This window comes from Protopterus annectens, chromosome 6.part0 (assembly GCF_019279795.1).
Source record: "Protopterus annectens isolate FY-2018-M chromosome 6.part0, PAN1.0, whole genome shotgun sequence".
NCBI classification, from domain to species: Eukaryota; Metazoa; Chordata; order Ceratodontiformes; family Protopteridae; genus Protopterus; species Protopterus annectens.
In genome coordinates, this window is record NC_056737.1 from 928,088,363 (window position 1) to 928,108,284 (window position 19,922).

The following is a 19,922-nucleotide window of genomic DNA, read 5'->3' on the forward strand; positions in this document are numbered from 1 at the left end:
GTGATAACACCACTTCTGTGGCTTACCCCTTGTCTCTTGGTGGAATGAATACATATGCTGCTTCTCCCAGCTGCCCCAATAATGTTATTGTTTTGGAGTCCTCCACTTGAGCTGCTACAAACTACCCACTATCTCCGAGACATAGGGGAAACAGCTCTCCAGCTGAAGACTGCTACTCCCAGCCGCCCCAGTATTTTATTGTATGTATAGTGCTAACATATCAATGTTAGGTTATTGTTAAGAATACCTCCCTTTCAGCTGATACTGCACATCACTTCCACCCCTCAATCTGCTCCTCTCTCTGTTCCAACTACCTGACTCAGGACTCCTTCTCTTATCTTTCTAATTTCTACCTCCCTCTACTTACCTATACCTATTACTGTTTCCTTCCACTCCTGCCCCACTTAGATAATACTTCCAGCTGCCTTGTGTGCCCTCTCTCCTTAAGCTTCAATCCCCCCTCACTTGACTACCACCTCTTTTCAGTGCCTCTTCCTCACAGTCTTACCTGTCTCCACCATAATTACCTCTTATTTTCTTATTTTGTCTTTTCATCTTTAGTTCTGCCTTCTCACTAACAGGAGCGGCCTAGGTCAGCTGGTGCCCTAGGCAAAAGGACTCCACAGTGCCCCCCACCACACCACCCGGTGCCCCCATCCTTGTCTACCTACACCAAATAAATACTGGAAAAGTGCTCCTACTACAGAGGCACCCTAGGCAGCCATCTAGTTGGCCTATGCCTAAGGCCGGCTATGCTCACTAAATCTCACCTTAAAACTCAAAAGTAATACTACATTATTCTGACCCTCTCCTTACTGACTAATTGTTTCTTTTCCCTTTTTGTACTCTTGTTGACTCGAGCTTTGCCCGTTCTGTTCACCTTTCTCTTTGCTTGGGCTCGCTCTGTTCCTCTACCCCACCCTCATTCCCACCCACCCCAGGATTACTTTAATTTATAGCTAACCCTCTTCTCCCACTCCCCCCTCAAACCCCTCCCTCCCACTCTCCTCCAGCCAATTTACTCTATGCTCCTCCCCATCTATACAATCACACATAGTTACATAGCACACCTCTAACAACTCCTCCTATATCTTTATTCTCCACATCCCCTATCCTCTGTCTACTCCCTCTTCTATCACAGCACCCAACTGTCTGACACTTCAGCTTTAATTTCTACATAACTTACATTACTCTCCATTCTTAACTCACCTCATTTCCCCTTATCTCTAGTCTCCAACACAATCACAACACCACAACACTATCCTCAGCTTAGGCATACGTATCACTTCATGCATCAATTTCCTAACCTTCTTTACAACAACCTCTGTCTTACCTCTTCCATAATTTAGCATCATTACCTTCCAACCTCTTTAGCTATTAACTCTTACAACTAACTCACAACACAGAATCTATACCCTCCAACTCATTTTCCTTCCCCCAACCACTTTTACCTTTTCTCTACCACTTACTTAACATGTCTCCTCTCAAAATCATATTAGCTCTTCTAGCTATTTATGTTCTTTCTCTCCTACATAACCTATCCTCCTACAACACTAACCTTACACCCATTCACCTCCCTCATACTTCTATCTACACCATACCCTCCCCCCAGTCCATCCTCTACACAACTCTCACAACCTCCCCTTCCCAAAATTAAACTGTCTCCCCAGACCTCTACCCTCCCCAGAAATAAAGCAAAATACTACCTCTATCCCTCCTCTCCTCAGAACTCTACATCTATCCTCATGTTTCTTCTCCTATCAGGTAACATTCAGCGCACCTCTGGACCTCATAATCTCACCCATACTAATGCTAAGCTCGCAGAATTAACTACCCCTTGCCATCTTACAAACCATCTAACCCTATTGTCTATAAACATCAGAAGTATACTAAACAAAATCAGTGAATTTCACACCTGGACACACCTGCACTATCCTGATATTCTGTCACTCACAGAAATGTGGCTAAAGCCCCATATTCCTGACAAAGATTTTCTTCCCCCAGGATATAACATCCTACATCCGGACTGAGATCAGAAAATAGGTGGTGGAGTTGCTATTATATTCTCCAATCATTTAACCATAACTACCCTAACCATCCCCATCCCCTCTTTCTCTGCAGCTGAACTACTACTCTCCATCTGCAGAATCATGAACACAGAACAATTACCATAGCTGCAGTATACATACCCCAGGTGATAATATCCCAATACTTGAGAACATTCTGTCCTGGCTCTCACAACACTCAGTCAATGAGACTACTCTCATAGGCGATATAAACATCAATTGGCTTCTCTTATCCTCCAGCTGTCCTACTGCATGTATTAATCTACATGGCTTCTCCTAGTTAATATCTACTCCTACTCATACTAACAAACCCACTAATACGTCTTCCCTCATTGACTGGATGCTTGTCTCAGAGCCTCAAAAATATCACTTCCCCACAACTTTCCCCGACTCCCTTAGTGATCACTGTCCTATCAAGGTTCTCAGATTCTCTCCCTACTATGATCGACCCCACAGATACATAGACTGTCACAAGCTCACCGATTTTCAGCCTGGCATCTTAAATAACCATCTCTCATCAATAAACTGGACATTCCTTAACTATGTACCTCTTGATGACGCAGTCCTCATATTCAGTTCTATATTTCTCAATATTCTTAACTCCCTTGCCCCCAAATGTACTGTTTGGGTAAAATCATTCATATCCCCATGGCTAACTCAAACCACATGCACCCTCATGCAACAAAGAGACAAAACTTGGAGAGTCTGGTCTAAAACAAAACTCCCTTCCCATCTACAACTCTACAAAGGACTGTGCAATCTTACAAAACAAGGCATCATTAGCGATAAGAAAACCCTCTACACCAACATTCCCTCTGCACTCTCAACTAACCCAAATAAATTTTGGCATGCCATCAATCAAATTCTGTACCCAGGCAACCCATCTGGCCCTAATCCATGACCCAACAACGTTCCACTAGAAACAGCAACTACCTTTAATACCTTCTTCTTTGAAACCATTAGCAAACTGTCTCCACAATGCGACTCCAGTACCAGTGTTATAACTCTCAACCCACCTTCAACCATCCAGGCCTTTTCTCTGAAACCTGTCTCAACTAACTATATTAAATCTGTGCTCACCAAACTAAAACCTTGCTTTCCCTCTGTGGACAACCTACCACCTCGCTTCCTGAGGATGGCAGCCAACTCAATTTCCCTCCCTATCTCCATTCTCATTAACCACTCCATTGCTGAATCCATAGTCCCCTCAATCTGGAAAACATTCTGCAATATTCCTATTCACAAGAGTGGAAACTCCTCAGATCTCTCCAACATCAGGCCTATAGCTATTTTATCTCCTCTTTCCAAAATCTTAGAAAAGTGTGTCCACAAACAAATCCTCTACTACCTCTTACAAGAGAACTTGCTCACCCTCACACAACATGGTTTTTGCCCCAAACATAGCACCTCCACTGCCCTTATATCCTTCCTGAATACTATATCCCAAGCCAGAGATAATCATAATCTTGTCTTAGCCCTATTCCTTGACCTTTCAAAAGTTTTTGACACTGTGTCCCACCCTCTTCTGCTTGCTAAACTCTCTGAATTTAATCTCTCCACATCTACCATTTCCTGGTTCTCTAGCTATCTCTCAGACTGACTTCAATCAGTTAAATCTCTCTCTACAACATCTCCTCCCCTTCCTATCAAAATGAGCATACCTCAGGGATCCAGTCTAGGCTGTCTACTGTTTAATATATTCATCAGCCAACTACACACATCCTGCCCAAAGTCTTCCCTAGTGCAATACACAGATGACTCCACAGTTATCACCATTGCTGACTCCCTGTCTGCCTGAAACACCCTCACTCAAAACTCCTTCTCATCAATTAAAAATTGGCTCTCCCATAATCAGTTGATTCTAAATCCAAAAAAAACTTAAGTCCTGCTTTTTACTGCCAAAACCATGAATCACCTCAAACTCTTCTTCTCGATCAACTCCCACAACGATACACTCATCTCTGTTGAATCTAACACCAAACTCCTGGGGGGGGGGGGGGGGGTCATCATTGATGACCAACTCAATTTTGATTTGAATGTCTCCAATAACATTAAGAAAACTCACCAAAAACTTGGACTCCTATATCGAAACAAAACATTTCTCATCTCCAAATCCAAAATCTCCCTATCCCATGCTAATCTCCTCCCTAGCCTTTTCTATGAATCCCATATCCTCACTGACCAGCAGACCTCCCTCCTTACAAAACTTGAATCTACTTACACTATACCAAAATGGCTAAATTTGCCTCAGGTCACTCCTTCCACTCTCACCACTGTCTTGCCCTTCATAACTTAAACTGGTTAGAACTTCCTCATCAATTACTCTTTTTCCAACTCCAGGTCATACACACCCTACTGTACCAACCTTCCACTTACCCTGACATTGCCTCTCTTGTCTCCATCTATACCCCTCCTAGGTCTCTCCACAGCTCTGAACAAAACCTCCTCCAAATCTACAAACCCAAAAGAAAAATGGGGAAAAACTCTATAGCTACCTCCCAGCCTTACCCTGGAACAAACTTCCACTAGAAATAAGGAATAATAGCTACCCACAAAATGTCAAGGTTGCTATAAAAACCTTTCTAAGCAGTTCTTGGATCTGTCACTGCAGTCATCCTCCCTAGTCTCACACCATTCTCTTGCAATCCTCCCTGTAACGCACCCTCTTTGCATGTATCTTACTTCTCAAATTCTATCACTCACACCCCCCTTTTTCTCTAATTCTGTCCAGCAGCCTCACCCCCTGTCTTCCTCTCTTGTTTTCTCACTGGCTGTACACCTGCTCTCCTCTACTCATTACTGACTTACATCCTCTTCTCTCTCCTCCCTGAACTTTGACAAAAATAACCTTCTTCTCCATTATGGTGTCTTTACTAGTCTCTCACCCACATTTAATCAACTCAGTAAATACAGGGCTTGCACTGCTAGATGTTTACATAATTCTTGACTGCTTTTTCTGTTTAATGTAAATATGTTGTATACCTCACTAGGTTACTTAGAGCATCTATGGTTTCCTACATAACCTTAGCATATAATTATTTTATACGTCTTTTATTTTTTGTCAACCATTGTATTTTTTATACCCAAGATTGTATTCATTGTATTTTTTTCATACCTAAGATTGTATTCATTGTGGAGCTTTTCTCCCTGGGCCTCCCCTGAAAAAGGGCTTCTGCCCAGTAGGACTAATTCGGTCAACAAATGCCAAATAAATAAAATAAATAAATAAATAAATAATAGCTCGTAAGGCTATTACCTTCTAGGGAAGGAATGAGGTGGGCTTGATTGTTGATGGATTAGAGGATAAAAATTGACTTATGGAGAAGGATTTTACCTCCAGTTTGAAGTACATTATACTTCTGTAGGAAGTAAAACTACTCACTTTGTGATGATTCCTAACAGATTTATCACTTTTCATGATCTCTGCTGATTACCTTCTTAGTGCCATGAACTTTCACTTAATGGATTTTTAATTGAGTTGTTTGAGTTTCATAGGTTCATAGGTAGGTACTAGGCTATCTGCCCGAGGGCATTTATAAGCCTAGCCAGAGTGTGTCGGCTTCCGCTGCCCCTTTGATTAATTAACTGATCCTCTGTCAAGCAGAGCCAATGAAGTGATCCCAGGGGGTGTATTTTCTGTTACCCATCCACTCATGAAGGTTTCTCTTGAAGAGTGTTAGTGAGGGCCTCTGCCTGATGTAATTTTTTATTTTGTTCCAAAGCATGGGGAGTCTCTGTGACAGGAATCTATTCTTCCAGCATGTTCTATTTATTGTTGTGGCAAGGTTTAGCTCACTAGAGCGCGTGGCTTGCAGTGACTAGGATTTGTTTAGGTGGAGCATTTCCATCAATTCTGAGTTGGACATGGCTTTGTAAGTCGGGCAGAGATCACCTCTGAGTAAGCGATATGCCACTGAGTACAGCCGGAGTTTTTTCAGTTGGGCTGCATAGGACATATGTTTCAGACCAGTAATTCTCTTGGTGAGGTACTTTTGTGGTCTTTCCAGCTGTTGGAAGTGTCTTGTGAGGTACATCCCAAATGGGGCATTGTACTCTATGATGGGTCTAATGAGTGACGAGTAGAGGGGCACTATAACCTCTTTATTTCTAGATACAAACCCTTTAGTAATTAGATGGGCCACACAGAAGGATTTCCTAACTACTTTGGCAATATGATTGTCAAAGGAGAGATTAATATCTACCTGGGTCCCCAGATCTCTTATTACCTCTTCTGTATTAAGGGGGCTGCCACCTATGTGGTAATTTGTGGGTGTTTTGTTTTTCCCAAACAGGATAACTATGCATTTTTTGGCATTTAGCTTGAGGCCATGACTTTGACACCAGGTGTCCATCTCAGTAAGGCTCTTTTGGAGGATGTCCATGTCAGCTGGAGAGTCAATTATGGCTCCCAGTTTGCAGTCATCGGCAAACTTGGTTAACCGTAGTCCTCCTGTGTTTGCCTGTACTTCTGAGAAGTATATGCCGAACAGTTAGCCATAGTCCTCCTGTGTTTGCCTGTACTTCTGAGAAGCATATGCCGAACAGTAGGGGTCCCAGGACCGAGCCTTGCAGGACACCACTTGTGACTGCTTTAGAGTCGGACCTGGAGCCCACTATTCTTACCGTGTGAGTTCTGTCTGTAAGCCAGTTGGCAACCCATCTCGTGGTTTATGTTCAGGCTGGTGAGTTTTTCTGTAATACCCGAGTGGGGAATGGTGTCAAAAGCCTTGGCGAGGTCAAGGTAGGCTGTGTGAACCGCCTTTCCCTCGTCTTTGGCCTTGGTGACTATCACGAAGAAGTCAACCAGGTTTAGTAGGCATGATCTGCCCTTAACAAAGCCAAACTGGGTCGGGTCAAGTGTTTGGAGGTTCCCAATGTCTTTGTTAATGAGTTCCATGATGGTGCACTCCATAGCCTTGCAAACCAGCTAGTCAGGCTTGTGGGGTGATAGTTACCAGGGTTAATTGTGGCCCCTCCTTTGTGGAGAGGAATAACCATTGCTGTGCACCATTCTATGGGCACGTAGCCTGTGGAGAGGCTGAGGTTGAACAGCGTGTTTAGGTGGGGGGTTAGTTCATTCTGTAGTTTGTGCAAGACGCAGCCTGGGACACCATCTGGTCCCATTGATGCTGTGTTTTTGGCTTTTGAAAGAGCTGTTTTCACCTGTGTGTCTGTGATTTTTGAGACACTACTGTCAGGATGTTGGCAATATCAGTAGGTTCAGTATATTTTGTGCTATTTTGCACTAGTTCAGTGCATATCTGCGAGTTGCCACTTAGATTCTTAACATAGCTAAAGAAGGCTTTGTGGTTATCTTTTGAATCCTTGGCTATTTTTCTTTCGAAGTTAGCCTTGGATGATTTCATGAGGGACCTCAGTTTCTTACTGATACTGATCAGGGATGTCTTTCTTTCTTGGGATTTGCTTTTTTTCTGAACTAGTTTCCTCCTTCTATTGTATAGCCTGTTTATTGCAGGGGTCCACAAAACTGGTTTCCTTCTCTTAGAGGAGTGAGTCTTGGTTTTGCTAGGGATGGCACAATCCATGCATCCTTGTAGGTGCTCATAGAGTGCATTTGTAAAGGTTTCTACATCTTGGGCAGTATTATCCTTTAGCGTGGGGGCTGTGAAACTTACCACCGCTGTCTTAAGTAAGGTGAATTTTACTTTAGAAAATATTTTTACTGTAGTTTCCTTAGTTGGGGGTGGTGGTGGGGTGTGGACATCCAGAGTGATTAGTTTATGGTCTGATCTAACCAGTGACAGGTTGACCTCCAGTGTGAAACACCCGTCGCCCATGTTGGTGATGACCAGGTCCAATATGCTTTCACCTCTGGTAGGGGAGTTTACCAGCTGATCCAGGGCATTTAAGCTGATGAATTCCAGGAAGCGCTGGGCCTGGGAATTTGTACTTGAGTAGTTTTCCCAGTGAATGGTAGGGTAATTGAAATCGCCCAATATCAGGGTGTTTGGTAGGGCCTTCATGTTTTCCAGTGTCTCCAGAAAGGGGGAGTGGTGGTCCTGGGTCATGGAGGGTGATCTGTAGCAGGCCATAATTTGCATTGCAGATTTGCCCGATGGTAGTTGCACATGGATGATCTCAGAGGTATCATGCTGCACCACTAACCTGGAGGTGTAGGTATCCTTGATGAATATGGATACACCCCCTCCTTTTGTGTTTCGGTCCACGTTCTGTGGCTGAAACGTGTGGTATGAGTTGTAGCCCGGTAGTGCCAGGGTGCTCTCTGGAGCCTTGAACTAGGTTTCAGTTACTGCACAGATGTCGACATTCTCCATACTGAGGAGTGCTTCGAGCGTGTGCATTTTGAGATTTAAACTCCTGGCGTTGAGTAGCATAACCCTCAGTTTTTTGTTACAGAGGTGAGTTTGACTTTTGAGCCTTGCCTAAAAAAGGCACTATGGGGGCAGCAAGAGGCTTGGCCAGTATTCGAAAGCCTAGGGGTGACAGGTGCAAGCTGTCTCTTGTGAAGCAAAGTGGCTTGTTGAGCATGCTGTCCCAGGTTGACAGACACTGGATCCCCTTTGAATGACACCAGAAGCTTAGACAATTTTTGAAATTGATCATTGTTTCTTTATACTGAGGTATCATTCTTGGTGAGGGCAAGATGTTACTCAGGGTCAGGGTCATACCAGCCTGGGCTACATGATCAGAGAGCTCTCCCATGTCTCTTTTCATGTATTCCAGGGAGGTACGTCTCAGGTCATTCACACCAACATGAACAATGACAGAGTCATATTTGTACTTGTTCTGGAGTGACCTGAGTGCTTGTGTTATGTGGTGGATTGTGGCTCCTGACAGGCAGCTAACAGTAACCTTCTGCTTGTCCAGCCTAGTGAGTGGGACGTCAGTGTGCCTGACTATAGAGTTACCTATTACTAGTGTGTTAGGTATATTATTTCGCCTTAGGGGCTGTGATTGTGTGGCACACTGATTTTGTGTTTTATGGTGTACAATTTCTGAGTTTCTCGGCATTTAAGTGCATGAGTTGAAATTCTGCCTTAAACTCTTTCAGCCATGACGTTAACAAAACAAACAAAAAAAAAAAACATAAACTGAAAGAATTTTAAAAGTGGTAGGAAAAGTTAGAGTGGTGTTCATAATAAAAAGTGAATCATATCAATATGTTGTATAAAGAAATAACAATGTAAGTTAGGCCTTGTATTACTCACATCTGTACACTTCAGACTCAATTAATTAGATTATTATAAGGTACTGGTGATAGTAAACATTGTTCTGACAACCTGAGGTCAGTCATTATCCTTGTTATGTTGATACTTATAGGCATTAGCTATTCCTTTCACATTTTTAATAAAAAACAATGTTGTTCTTTCCTCCTCTCCAGTCTAGTGGGAAAATGAGGTAGTATTACTTTAGAGAAGGCATGGGGCAGATAGGCACTATCTTCTTGAAAGGCTGGTACAACAGCAATTGAGTTCAGGAATTTTAAATTATTGATTCGGCCATTTTATAAGGACTAGAGGGAAGGGGATAAAGTACGTACGTAAAATCTGCAGTCTACTCAGTAAATTGTGAACAGCCCACCAAAAAACAACTAACAAACATTTATTTGAATAAGAAGGAACTTCTGCATGTGAATGGTTATCGGGTTGTATTTGTGCATTAATTTACCTAACATTTTTTTTGTTATCTTTTCAGTACTACAGACAGCTACATTTGAATAATTGGTTACATTCATGCCATAAGCCTTCTTCAATTTTGAGGTGTAATACATGGAAATTCAGCTTTTTTTGGAAGTGTATCCTAGATTAGAAGGAAGTTCATTGGGCTACAGTATCGTACATGGGTACCATACTTTCCTCTGGGTCCAGGTTAACAATGAATAGGTTATTTTGAGCACAAATAAGGAAAATGGCTAGGCTTAAAATGACCCAAAAGGCAGCTAACCTTGTACTTATTTATAAACATATGAACCTACAAATGCCAGCACTCCAGAGACAGTTAAAACAGCTTTAGTAGGGTACTAGAAAATCAAAGACAAACCAGTTCACTGGCATAACTCACAGGCCCACTGAGGAGCCATACATACAGAATATATTTTTAATAAGTATTTCTAATGATTTTGACAGATTTAAGTACTAAATGGAGTTAAGTAATAACATTTAAAGTAATAGAATTTAATAATATAGAAACATGAGTCTTTATAGTATGCTATGAATACTAAAACTGAAGTGAAAAATGTATGCATAGCACACCCAAGCAGCACATAGTCTATTACATTAGGTCTTGAAGCAATATTAATGCATCTACATTTGATGATTACACTTCTAACCTGTATGTCTGAAGCATATGTAGTCATATCTGGAGAACAGGTGAATTTTATGTTTATTCCAAAATAGCTCAAGAGTGCAGTGGTTAAGAGTTTTCATCAGGGAGCTGGTTTTAGTTGGTAAGTGCAAATATGATGAAGGGTGACCTTGACCTCCTGTGAGTACTGTCTTTCTTTGCTGGAATAGTTAAAATTAATACAGTAATTATTTTTTAGTTACTAGTGGAGTTTTAAATGATCAGTGAATACTTATTTCCATAGCACAAAATATATTTAGCATTTCAGTGAGTAACTTGGTATCTTTTATAATGATAGTAACATAAAGCCTGAGCAAAGTACGTACCAAAGACTGTAAAAAAGATGGCTATTGTTTATAACATTACAATGAAAAGACTGCACATTCATTCTTGAATGCATTCCTAGGATCTTTCCTCAATGCAGTTTGTTTTTGCACCCTTTTTAATCTGTAGGTAAGTCTTTGTACTCCCAATGAGAATACTCCAACAGAGAGCCTGGCACGCCTTGTCAGCATGGTCTTCCAATGGTTTCATTCGACAGCGTACATGACAGATGATGAAGTTGGCAGTCTGGTAGAGAAGCTGAAGCCTCAGTTTGTCACAAAGTGGTTAAAAAATGTCTGTGATGTTAGGTTCGACGTTATGGTCATGTGCCTGCTTCCTAAACCTATGGAATTTGCTAGAGTAAGTTCTAAAGGCTTTCAGTCCATGATGCAATTAATAACTGTTGTTGCATGTCAAATTAGGAACTTTTCTATGTTCTGGAGTTAGATGAACAGATGGATAAGGATCTATTAATTACATTCGTTATGTGTAAGTATATAATAATTGTACATTTGCTGAAGACATCATACCGATAGAGTACCTATCATTTTATATGTTACCCGAATCATACCTTGTTTTAAGTACTGCATATATTTAAGGTGATAAATACTGACTAGACTAGATTGCATATTAACAGGTGTTTTCAGAAAGTAACAATGACCAGAATAGTTATCATTGTTGTATTAATGAAGTTATGTAACATTTTTTCCAATTCCAAAATAATGTGCTCATCTTTGTGGTATAGTTGGCAGTAATGCAATTCTGTTGTGTTGAAAGACTGCTGTGGAAGTGTTCTCCAAACTAGGAAAAGTGCTCCTGTTAGACTTTGTAGTTTCTCTGCACAGAAGCCTCATTTAAAAATCAAATTTGAGACCAAGCATTTTGGGTCAGCACTAATTTGATGAGTCTCCATTGCAGTTGTCATCTATACCTTGGCAATTCAATTCTAGAAGTAATTTCACTAGCCAGACATGGTGTAAGGTTGGCTAGAATTATTAACAGCAAAGTAATAAAATACTGTGCCTTTCATAAAACACAGTTACATATTATATTGACAAATTTTATAAATTTAATTCTATTTTGAATAGCTTTAGGAATGCACCAAAGTAGTTGTGCTAGATAAAGCTTATTTTATCAAGATGGTATGACTATTTCAGAACTCAGAAAGTGAAACCATACTCCAAATATTTTTTTAATTCTTACCAGAGTTTATTTTTTTAGGTCGGTGGCTACTGGGATAAATCTTGCAACACAGTGACTCAGCTGAAGGAAGGATTAAACAGAATTCTTTGCCTGATTCCATATAATGTCATCAGCCAGCCAGTGTGGGAATGCATCATGCCTGAATGGCTGGAAGCCATTCGAACGGAAGTGCCTGATAACCAGCTTAAAGAGTTTCGAGAAGTACTGAGGTAGGCAAAGACCTCTTATCAAGTGACTCTAAAACAGAAATATGTGAGATCGCTTGCAACAAATTAAAAAGAAAAAAGTGAAGCCCCACTGCACTAACTTAGTAAGGTGTACTAACCCTAACCCCAACCTTGCTCTTACACTTTACCTTTAAAAATACCCTTTCAGTAACACTACCATTAGTCAGATAAATTAGGTATGAATGTTTTGGTAGGATTATGGGTTCAAAATGCAAAACTTTCTTCTTGCAATCTTTTGTATATGTTGTCTTTTGTGTGTTCAGTGAGCTTGGGAGGTTGAAATGTTTGTTGATCTTATGTGTCTCAACATTTTAACATTTTGAACATTTGTTAATAATCTTATGTATGCAAAAGACATTTTGTAGATATTGCTGATCAGCTTTGGTGCTCACAATCCCTTGGTATTATATTTTATTCTAATATTATTTATATTTAGTTTACAAATGTGAAAAACTGACATTGTACATATCTTTTTCTTCATTAATTGAAGAAACTAAACATATACATGCTTTACCAGAAAGGCTCATCCAGACTCTGCTACACTTTGCTGTGAAGGAAAGGTTAGTTTGCTGTTATTTTTTGTATTTCTGTATTGCCTTTCTATATTTTGAATACTGTAGTTTGTTTTCTTTACCTTGTGTTTTGCTTGCATTCTGTTTAACAGCATATTAAAACTTCAAAAGAGACCACAGCTCTCTCTGTTCTGAGTCAGGCAGAATTTTTCCCCTCCCTTCCACCCATTTAAATTGTCTTGTTAAATACCACTGTCTTTCTAGTTGCCCGCCTCTTATGTTAATCTGACCATATATCTCATTTCTCTCTACTTTCACTGGCTTATGTGAGTAATCACAAAACCATCACTTTTGAAATCCCACCCCTTCAATTATTTAAATTTATTGGCCATCCTACAGTATTTCATAGTACCAAAATACAAAAGTAACCACCCCTTTCAGTCCATCTTGCTGTTTTAAAAATAGTAACTCTCCACTAAACCTTAACTTTTTAAACAGGTAAAACTCAAGTTACCTACTTTCATATCTAACTTCTCTAGTGCACACTGCAGAGTGCATTCTTTTCAATCTTACCTTTAAGCATCCCTGTTACTAGCACTTTCTCTAATACCTAAAGATCATCTCTACTTGACTCCAAGTAGACTTTTCTCTATCTGTTAAACCTAGCACTTGCTCCTACAGTACTTATTACCTTGATACGGCACTCTTATAGATAGCACCCCAAAAGGCAAACCCCCATTTCTCGGTCACCACGTCCCCGGAATCTCTTTTAAAGTTTTTTTGTCTAGTCCTTCTAGCATGTCGAGGGATCAGTTGCTAGTGTCCTCTCCTGCTCAGCTGGTGAACCTGGGAATATTGAGGCAATGTTACAGTTGCCTCATGTACACAGACAACCCTCTCCTCCTCCCACAAAACACAAATACATGCGAGATGCAACTATACGGCCAAACTGGAGGCTGAGCTCTCTCAACATAGGACTGGCAAGACCAGTCAGGAGGAGAAGGTTACCACACACACTATAGACCCAGTCTCACATAGTACCATCACAACCTCAAATCATACACATAAACACACAAAGACATACTCGGCTCTGATCAAAAATCTACCAAAACAGCAGAGGCCACCAAAGCAGACACCCAAACAACCACCACCTCAGAACACAACACCTGCAACACATAGACCTCACAGTCAGAGTGTCAAACAGTCACAGCCCTTAAGGCCAAACACAATGCCAGACACACTAGTCATTGGTGACTCCATAGTCAGACACACTGACGTCCCGCTCACCAGACTGAGTAAGGAGAAGGTCACAGTAAGCTGCCTGTCGGGCGCTAGAATCCGCCTCATAACGCAAGCACTCAGGTCTCTCAACAGCAGGTACAAATATGACTCAGTCATTGTCCACGCTGGTGTAAACGACCTGAGATGTACCTCCTTGGACTACATGAAAAGAGACATTGAGGAGCTCTCTGATTATGTAGCCCAGGCAGGTATGACCCTGACCTTGAGCAGTATCCTACCTTCACCAAGAATGATGCCACAATACAGAGATAAGATGATCAGCTTTAACAATTGGCTTAAACTCTGGTGTCATTCAAAGGGGATCCAATGTCTGTCTGCCTGGGATGACATGCTGGACAAGCCACGCTGCTTCGCAAGGGACGGCTTGCACCTGTCACCCTGGGATTCTGGATATTGGCAAAGGCTCTTGCCACCCCATAGTGCCTTTTTTAGGCAAGGCTCAAATTCTAAACCTACCACCCTAGAACACAAAAAGGGTAATGCTGCTCAATGCCAGAAGTCTAAATCTCAAAATGTACGCACTCGAGGCGCTTCTCAGTATGGAGAACATCGATGTCTGTGCAGTGACAGAAACCTGGTTCAAGGCTCCTGAGAGCACCCCAGCACTATCAGGTTTTACCTCTTATCATGCCCGCCCCAAAATCCGGACAATACCAAGAAAGGAGGGGTATCCATATTCATCAAAGACACCCACACCTCAAGACTGGTGGCAATGCACGATGCATCGGAGACCATCCAGGTGCAATTAACCATAGGCAAGACTGCTCTGCAAATTGTAGCATGTTACAGGCCACCCTCACAAACTCAGGAACCTCACATGGCCTTCCTGAAAACACTAGAGGGATAAATGTATCACCAAACACCATCATACTAGGTGACTTCAATTACCCTAATATAGACTGGGAACACTACTCAAGCCCAAACACCCTAGCCCAAAAGTTCCTGGAATTCATAAACTCAAATGCCATGGAACAACTAGTCACCATCCCCACAAGAGGAGAAAACATACTTGATCTCATCATCACGAACATGGGAGCACAATGTTCAACACCGAAGTATACCCCTCACTGGTGAGATCAGATCACAAACTAATCTCGCTGGAGGTCCTCATCCCACCCCCACCTGAAATAAAAAGACCACAGTAAAGAACTTCTCAAGCCGACTTCACACTTCTAAAGACTAGTGTGGTCTCCTTTAAGGCCCCGAGCCGACGGAAAACAGTACTCAAGCCGCTGAATCACTTACAAATGCCTTCTACCAGCACCTGCAGGACTGCATGGATAAGGCAATCCCAAGCAAAACAAAGACTCTTTGTACCAAAGGCAAGCGTCCACTCTGGTGGACCCCAGCCATAAACAAACTCTACAACAAAAGGAGGAAGCTACTACAAGATAGAGCAAAATCCTTAAAAGGTAAGACACCCTTGATCACTATAAGTAAAAACTAAGAGCTCTCATAAAATCATCCAAAGCAAATTTTGAGAGAAAAATAGCTAAAGACTCAAAAGACAATCATAAGGCCTTCTTTAGCTATGTTAGAAACCTGGGAGGAAACTCCCAGATATGCTCAGAACTAGTTCAAAATGATGTGAAGATTACTGATCCTACAGACATTGCCAACATACTGGCTGACAGGTTCAGTGCAAACTTCTCCCCTCCCCAAAAGGAGAGATATCTATACCAAGCGATTGCAGCCCCCAAACATCTCCAACGCCCAAGTGAGAACTGCTCTCTCCAAAGCAAAAACACAGCATCCATGGGACCTGATGGTGTCCCCGGCTGTGTGCTCCACGAACTCAACGAGGAATTAAACCCACAGCTAGGACAGCTGTTTAATCATAGTCTTACCTCTGGATACGTACCCAGGAGTGGTGCACTGCAACTGTGGTCCCACTTCACAAAGGCGGTGCCTCCACCGACCCTGGAAATTACCGCCCATTAGCTTGACAAGTCTTATCTGCAAAGCCATGGAGAGGATCATAATGGACCTCATAAATAAAGACATAGGGAATTTGCAGACTTTGGATCCATCCCAGTTTGGCTTTGTCAAAGGCAGATCATGCCTTCTAAACTTGGTTGACTTTTTCAAACAGTCACCAAAGCCATTGATGAGGAAAGGCAGTCCATACAGCCTACCTCGATCTGGCGAAGGCCTTTGATACAATACCCCACTCGGGTATCATTGAAAAACTCATCAGCTTAAATGTTAACCCATACATCACAAGATGGGTTGCAAACTGGCTGAGTGACAGAACCCACAGGGTCAGAGTTGCTGGCGCCATGTCAGACTCAAAGCCTGTCACAAGTGGTGTACCACAGGGCTCAGTCCTGGGCCCACTCTTGTTTGGCATCTACTTTTCCAAGTACAAGCAAACACAGGAGGGTTATGGCTGACAAAGTTTGCAGATGACTGCAAACTGGGCGCCATAGTAGAAAACACATCTGACACAGATATCCTTCAGAAGGGTCTCACAGAAACGGATAACTGGTGCCAGAGCCATGGCCTAAAGTTAAATGCCAAAAAATGCATAGTCATACCCTTCGGGAAAAACAAGGTTACCCCTAGCTACCAAATAGGTGGCAATCCACTGAGTACAGAAGAAGTTATCAGGGACCTGGGGACCCAGGTTGATAGTAGTCTGTCATTCGACACCCATGTAGCTAAAGTAGTTAGGAAGACCTTCTACATTGCCCACCTTATCATGAAGGGATTCTCATCTAGATCAAGGGAGGTCATAGTCTCCCTATACTCATCACTCATCAGACCAATGATTGATTACAATGCCCCATTCGGAATGTATCTGACCCGACACTTGCAGCAGCTGGAGAGGCCACAAAAATTCCTCACCAAAAGGATAAAGGGTCTCAAACATCTGTCCTATGCTGCCCGACTGAAAGAACTCCAGCTCTATTCAGTCGCCTACCGCTTGCCCAGAGGTGACCTTTGCCTAACATACAAGGCCATGTCAAACCCAGATTTGATGAATATGCTTCACCTCAAAAAATCTAGATCCGTCAGAGCCACAAGGGCGGGAGACATAAACCTCGACACGGCTATTAATAGGACGTGCTGGAGGGATAGATTCATCACCCAAAGACTCCCTATGCTGTGGAATAAAATCCCGGTATATGTGAGGCAGAGCACCTCGCTGGCCTTGTTCAAGAGAAATCTTGACCAATGGATGGGAGATCACAGATATACCCCAGGGATTACCTCAGTGTCACTGCTCAACAGAGGCACAGCAAAATAATGGGTATAGTTCCCCATACTAAAGGGGTGGCGTAAGCCACAAAACTATGGGCTAGGCTTGTAAATGCCCTCGGGCAGATAGCCTAGTATGAACCTATGAACCTATGAACATCAAACACAATTCATTTAATTTCATTTCCTTTCATAGAGACTTATGTACTGAACAACAGCCTTCAAATCACCCCCTTTTCAATTTTTATTTTTTAACTTTTTGTTTATTAAAATAAAATTATAAAAAAGATTACTGTCTTTTTTCCTTTAAATTGCCCGTTCATGAAAAACATATATAATAGAAAATAGTCATTTTGTAGACCTTTTTTGTTGTTCTAAATAACACAGTATTTATAGTACAGATCTATCTGCTTTAGTTAAGTTCGTACAAATTTGAATAAGGCGAGCACTCCTGTACTAAATATGAATATGACAAGTATTGCTGTTGTAGGTGCAAATACTTAAACTGGTTTTAGTGTCTGATGACACTGGTAAATGACATAGGATCATAGGAAGTTACTAGGCTATTGGCCCTGAGGCCTTTATAAGCCTAGCCAAGAGCTTAGCCCATGTTTAGCCCAAGTTTAGACAAGTCAGCACCCAAAGCCCCTGTTCAGCAGGGACACAGGTGGAATCCTAGGTGTGTATTTTCTGTTTCCCATCCAGTTACCCAAGTTGTGCTTAAAAAGGGATAATGAGGTGCTCTGCTTGATGTGAAGAGGGAGTCTATTCCACAGATGGGGGAGGTTCTGGGACAGAAATCTGTCCGAACAACAAGTCCTACTTATGACACAGACCAAGTTGAGGTCACGTGTGTGGGTTATTAGAGTGGGGCTTGACTTGCAGATATGCAGCAGTACCATCAAGGCAGGGTCTAAGATTGTTTTGTATGGCAGACAGAGGTCACCTTTGAGGAGTCTGTATGAAACTGAGTAGAGGGAAAGGGCATTTAGCCTATCTGTGTAGGGTAGATGTTTGAGGCCCTGGATTCTCCTTGTGAGGAACCTCTTTGGTCTCTCCAGCTGCTGCATATGCTTTGTAAGGTACATGCTGAAGAGGGCATTGTACTCAATAATTGGCCTTATAAGGGAAGAATACAGGGATGTTATGACCTCCTTGTCCCTGGATGAGATACGCTTACTTATGAGGTGGGCCATGTAGAAAGCTTTCCGTACAATGGATGCAACATGGTGGTTAAAAGTCAGGATGCTATCAACTTGGGTGCCCAAATCCCTCACAACTGATTGCATGCTTAGGATATTGTTATTAATGTGATAATATGTGGGGACGTCACTCTCCCCAAAGGGGATGATGTTGCATATTTTGGCATTCAACTTGAGGCCATGTTTCTGGCACCTGTCATTTGTTTGGGTGAGACCTTCTTGGAAGGCGTCCACATCACTTGGGGAATTGATGACTGCACCCAGCTTGCAGTCAATTGCAAACTTGGTTAGCCATAGCCCACTGGTTTTGGCCTGCACTTCAGAGAAATACATCCCAAATAACAGAGGCCCCAAGACTGATCCCTGGCTACACCACTTATTACAGGTCTACTACTTGAGGTGGCATCCCCTATTTCATTAGGTGAGCTCTATTAGTGAGCCAGTTTGCTACCCATCTGGTAACATATGGATTGATTCCTAGTTGAGAGAGTTTATCTATTATTCCAGAGTGGGGAATAGTGTAGAAGGCTTTGACCAGGTCAGGGTAGGTGGTGTGCACCATCTTCCCCTCATCCATGGCTTTGCTGACTGTCTCAAAGTAGTCTACCAGATTTAACAGACATGACCACCCCTTGACAAAGCTAAACAGTGTGGGGTCGAGTGTTTGGAGGTTGTGAATGTCCCTGGTAATGAAGTCCATGATAATCCGTTCCATGGCTTTGCAGATCAGGCCAGTTAGGTTGATGGCATTATAATTTCCAAGATCAATGGACACTCCACCTTTGTGTAAAGGGATGACAGTGACTGTCCTCCAGGCTTTGGTTGAACAGGGTACTTAATGGTGCTGCAAGTTCATGCCTGAGTTCATGTAGGATGCAGCCTGGGATAAAAAAAAAGGTAAGAAAAACAAAGTTATAAGGAACAAAGGATCATTTGTCAGTAAATAAGGTCATAACAGAGAGATGTAAAAATGGGAAGAATCTGAGTATGGCATGGACAGCTTACAAAAAGCATTTGACAACTTCTCACATCTCAAAGAAGTCAACCAAATTTAACAGGCATGACCTCCCCTTGACAAAAAACAAACTGTGTGGGATTAAGTGTCTGGAGGTTGCCAATGTCCTAGTTAATGAGGTCTATGGTAATCCGTTCCATGGCCTTGCGGATCAAACTAGTTAGGCTGATGGGTCTATGTGCAAAGGGATGACAGCAGCTGTCCTCCACTTGGCTGAGATGAAGACAGTACTCAGGTTTGGTTGAATAGGGTGCTTAATGGTGCTGCGAGTTCCTGCCTGAGTTCATATAGGATGCAGCCTGGGATGTTATTAGGTCCCATGGAGGCTGTATTTTTTGCCTTTGAGAGGGCAGTGGTGACTTGCTCCCTAGAGATAAGGGGAGGGGGCAGGTACTGGGGATGTCCTTTTTTACTGATGGGGGGACAGAGGAGTAAAGTTTTCACTGAACCTGACTGCTAGCAGATTGGCTATATCTACAGGGTTTGTGTATGTGGTGTTCCTCCCCACCAGTTCTGAGCAGATCTGGGTGCTTCCCTTGAGATTG

General features: G+C 42.2%; 1 protein-coding gene across 1 annotated transcript in view; it reads left to right on the forward strand.

Moving 5' to 3' along the window:
- The window catches only part of UNC79 (unc-79 homolog, NALCN channel complex subunit), a 1,772,232-nt gene that overhangs the window by 463,998 nt on the left and 1,288,312 nt on the right, over window positions 1–19,922 (forward strand). Inside the window, exons 13-14 of the mRNA XM_044074575.1 lie at window positions 10,845–11,075; window positions 11,937–12,127. Of these exons, the coding sequence (XP_043930510.1) occupies window positions 10,845–11,075; window positions 11,937–12,127 (422 nt within the window). The remainder of the gene's footprint in view (window positions 1–10,844; window positions 11,076–11,936; window positions 12,128–19,922) is intronic.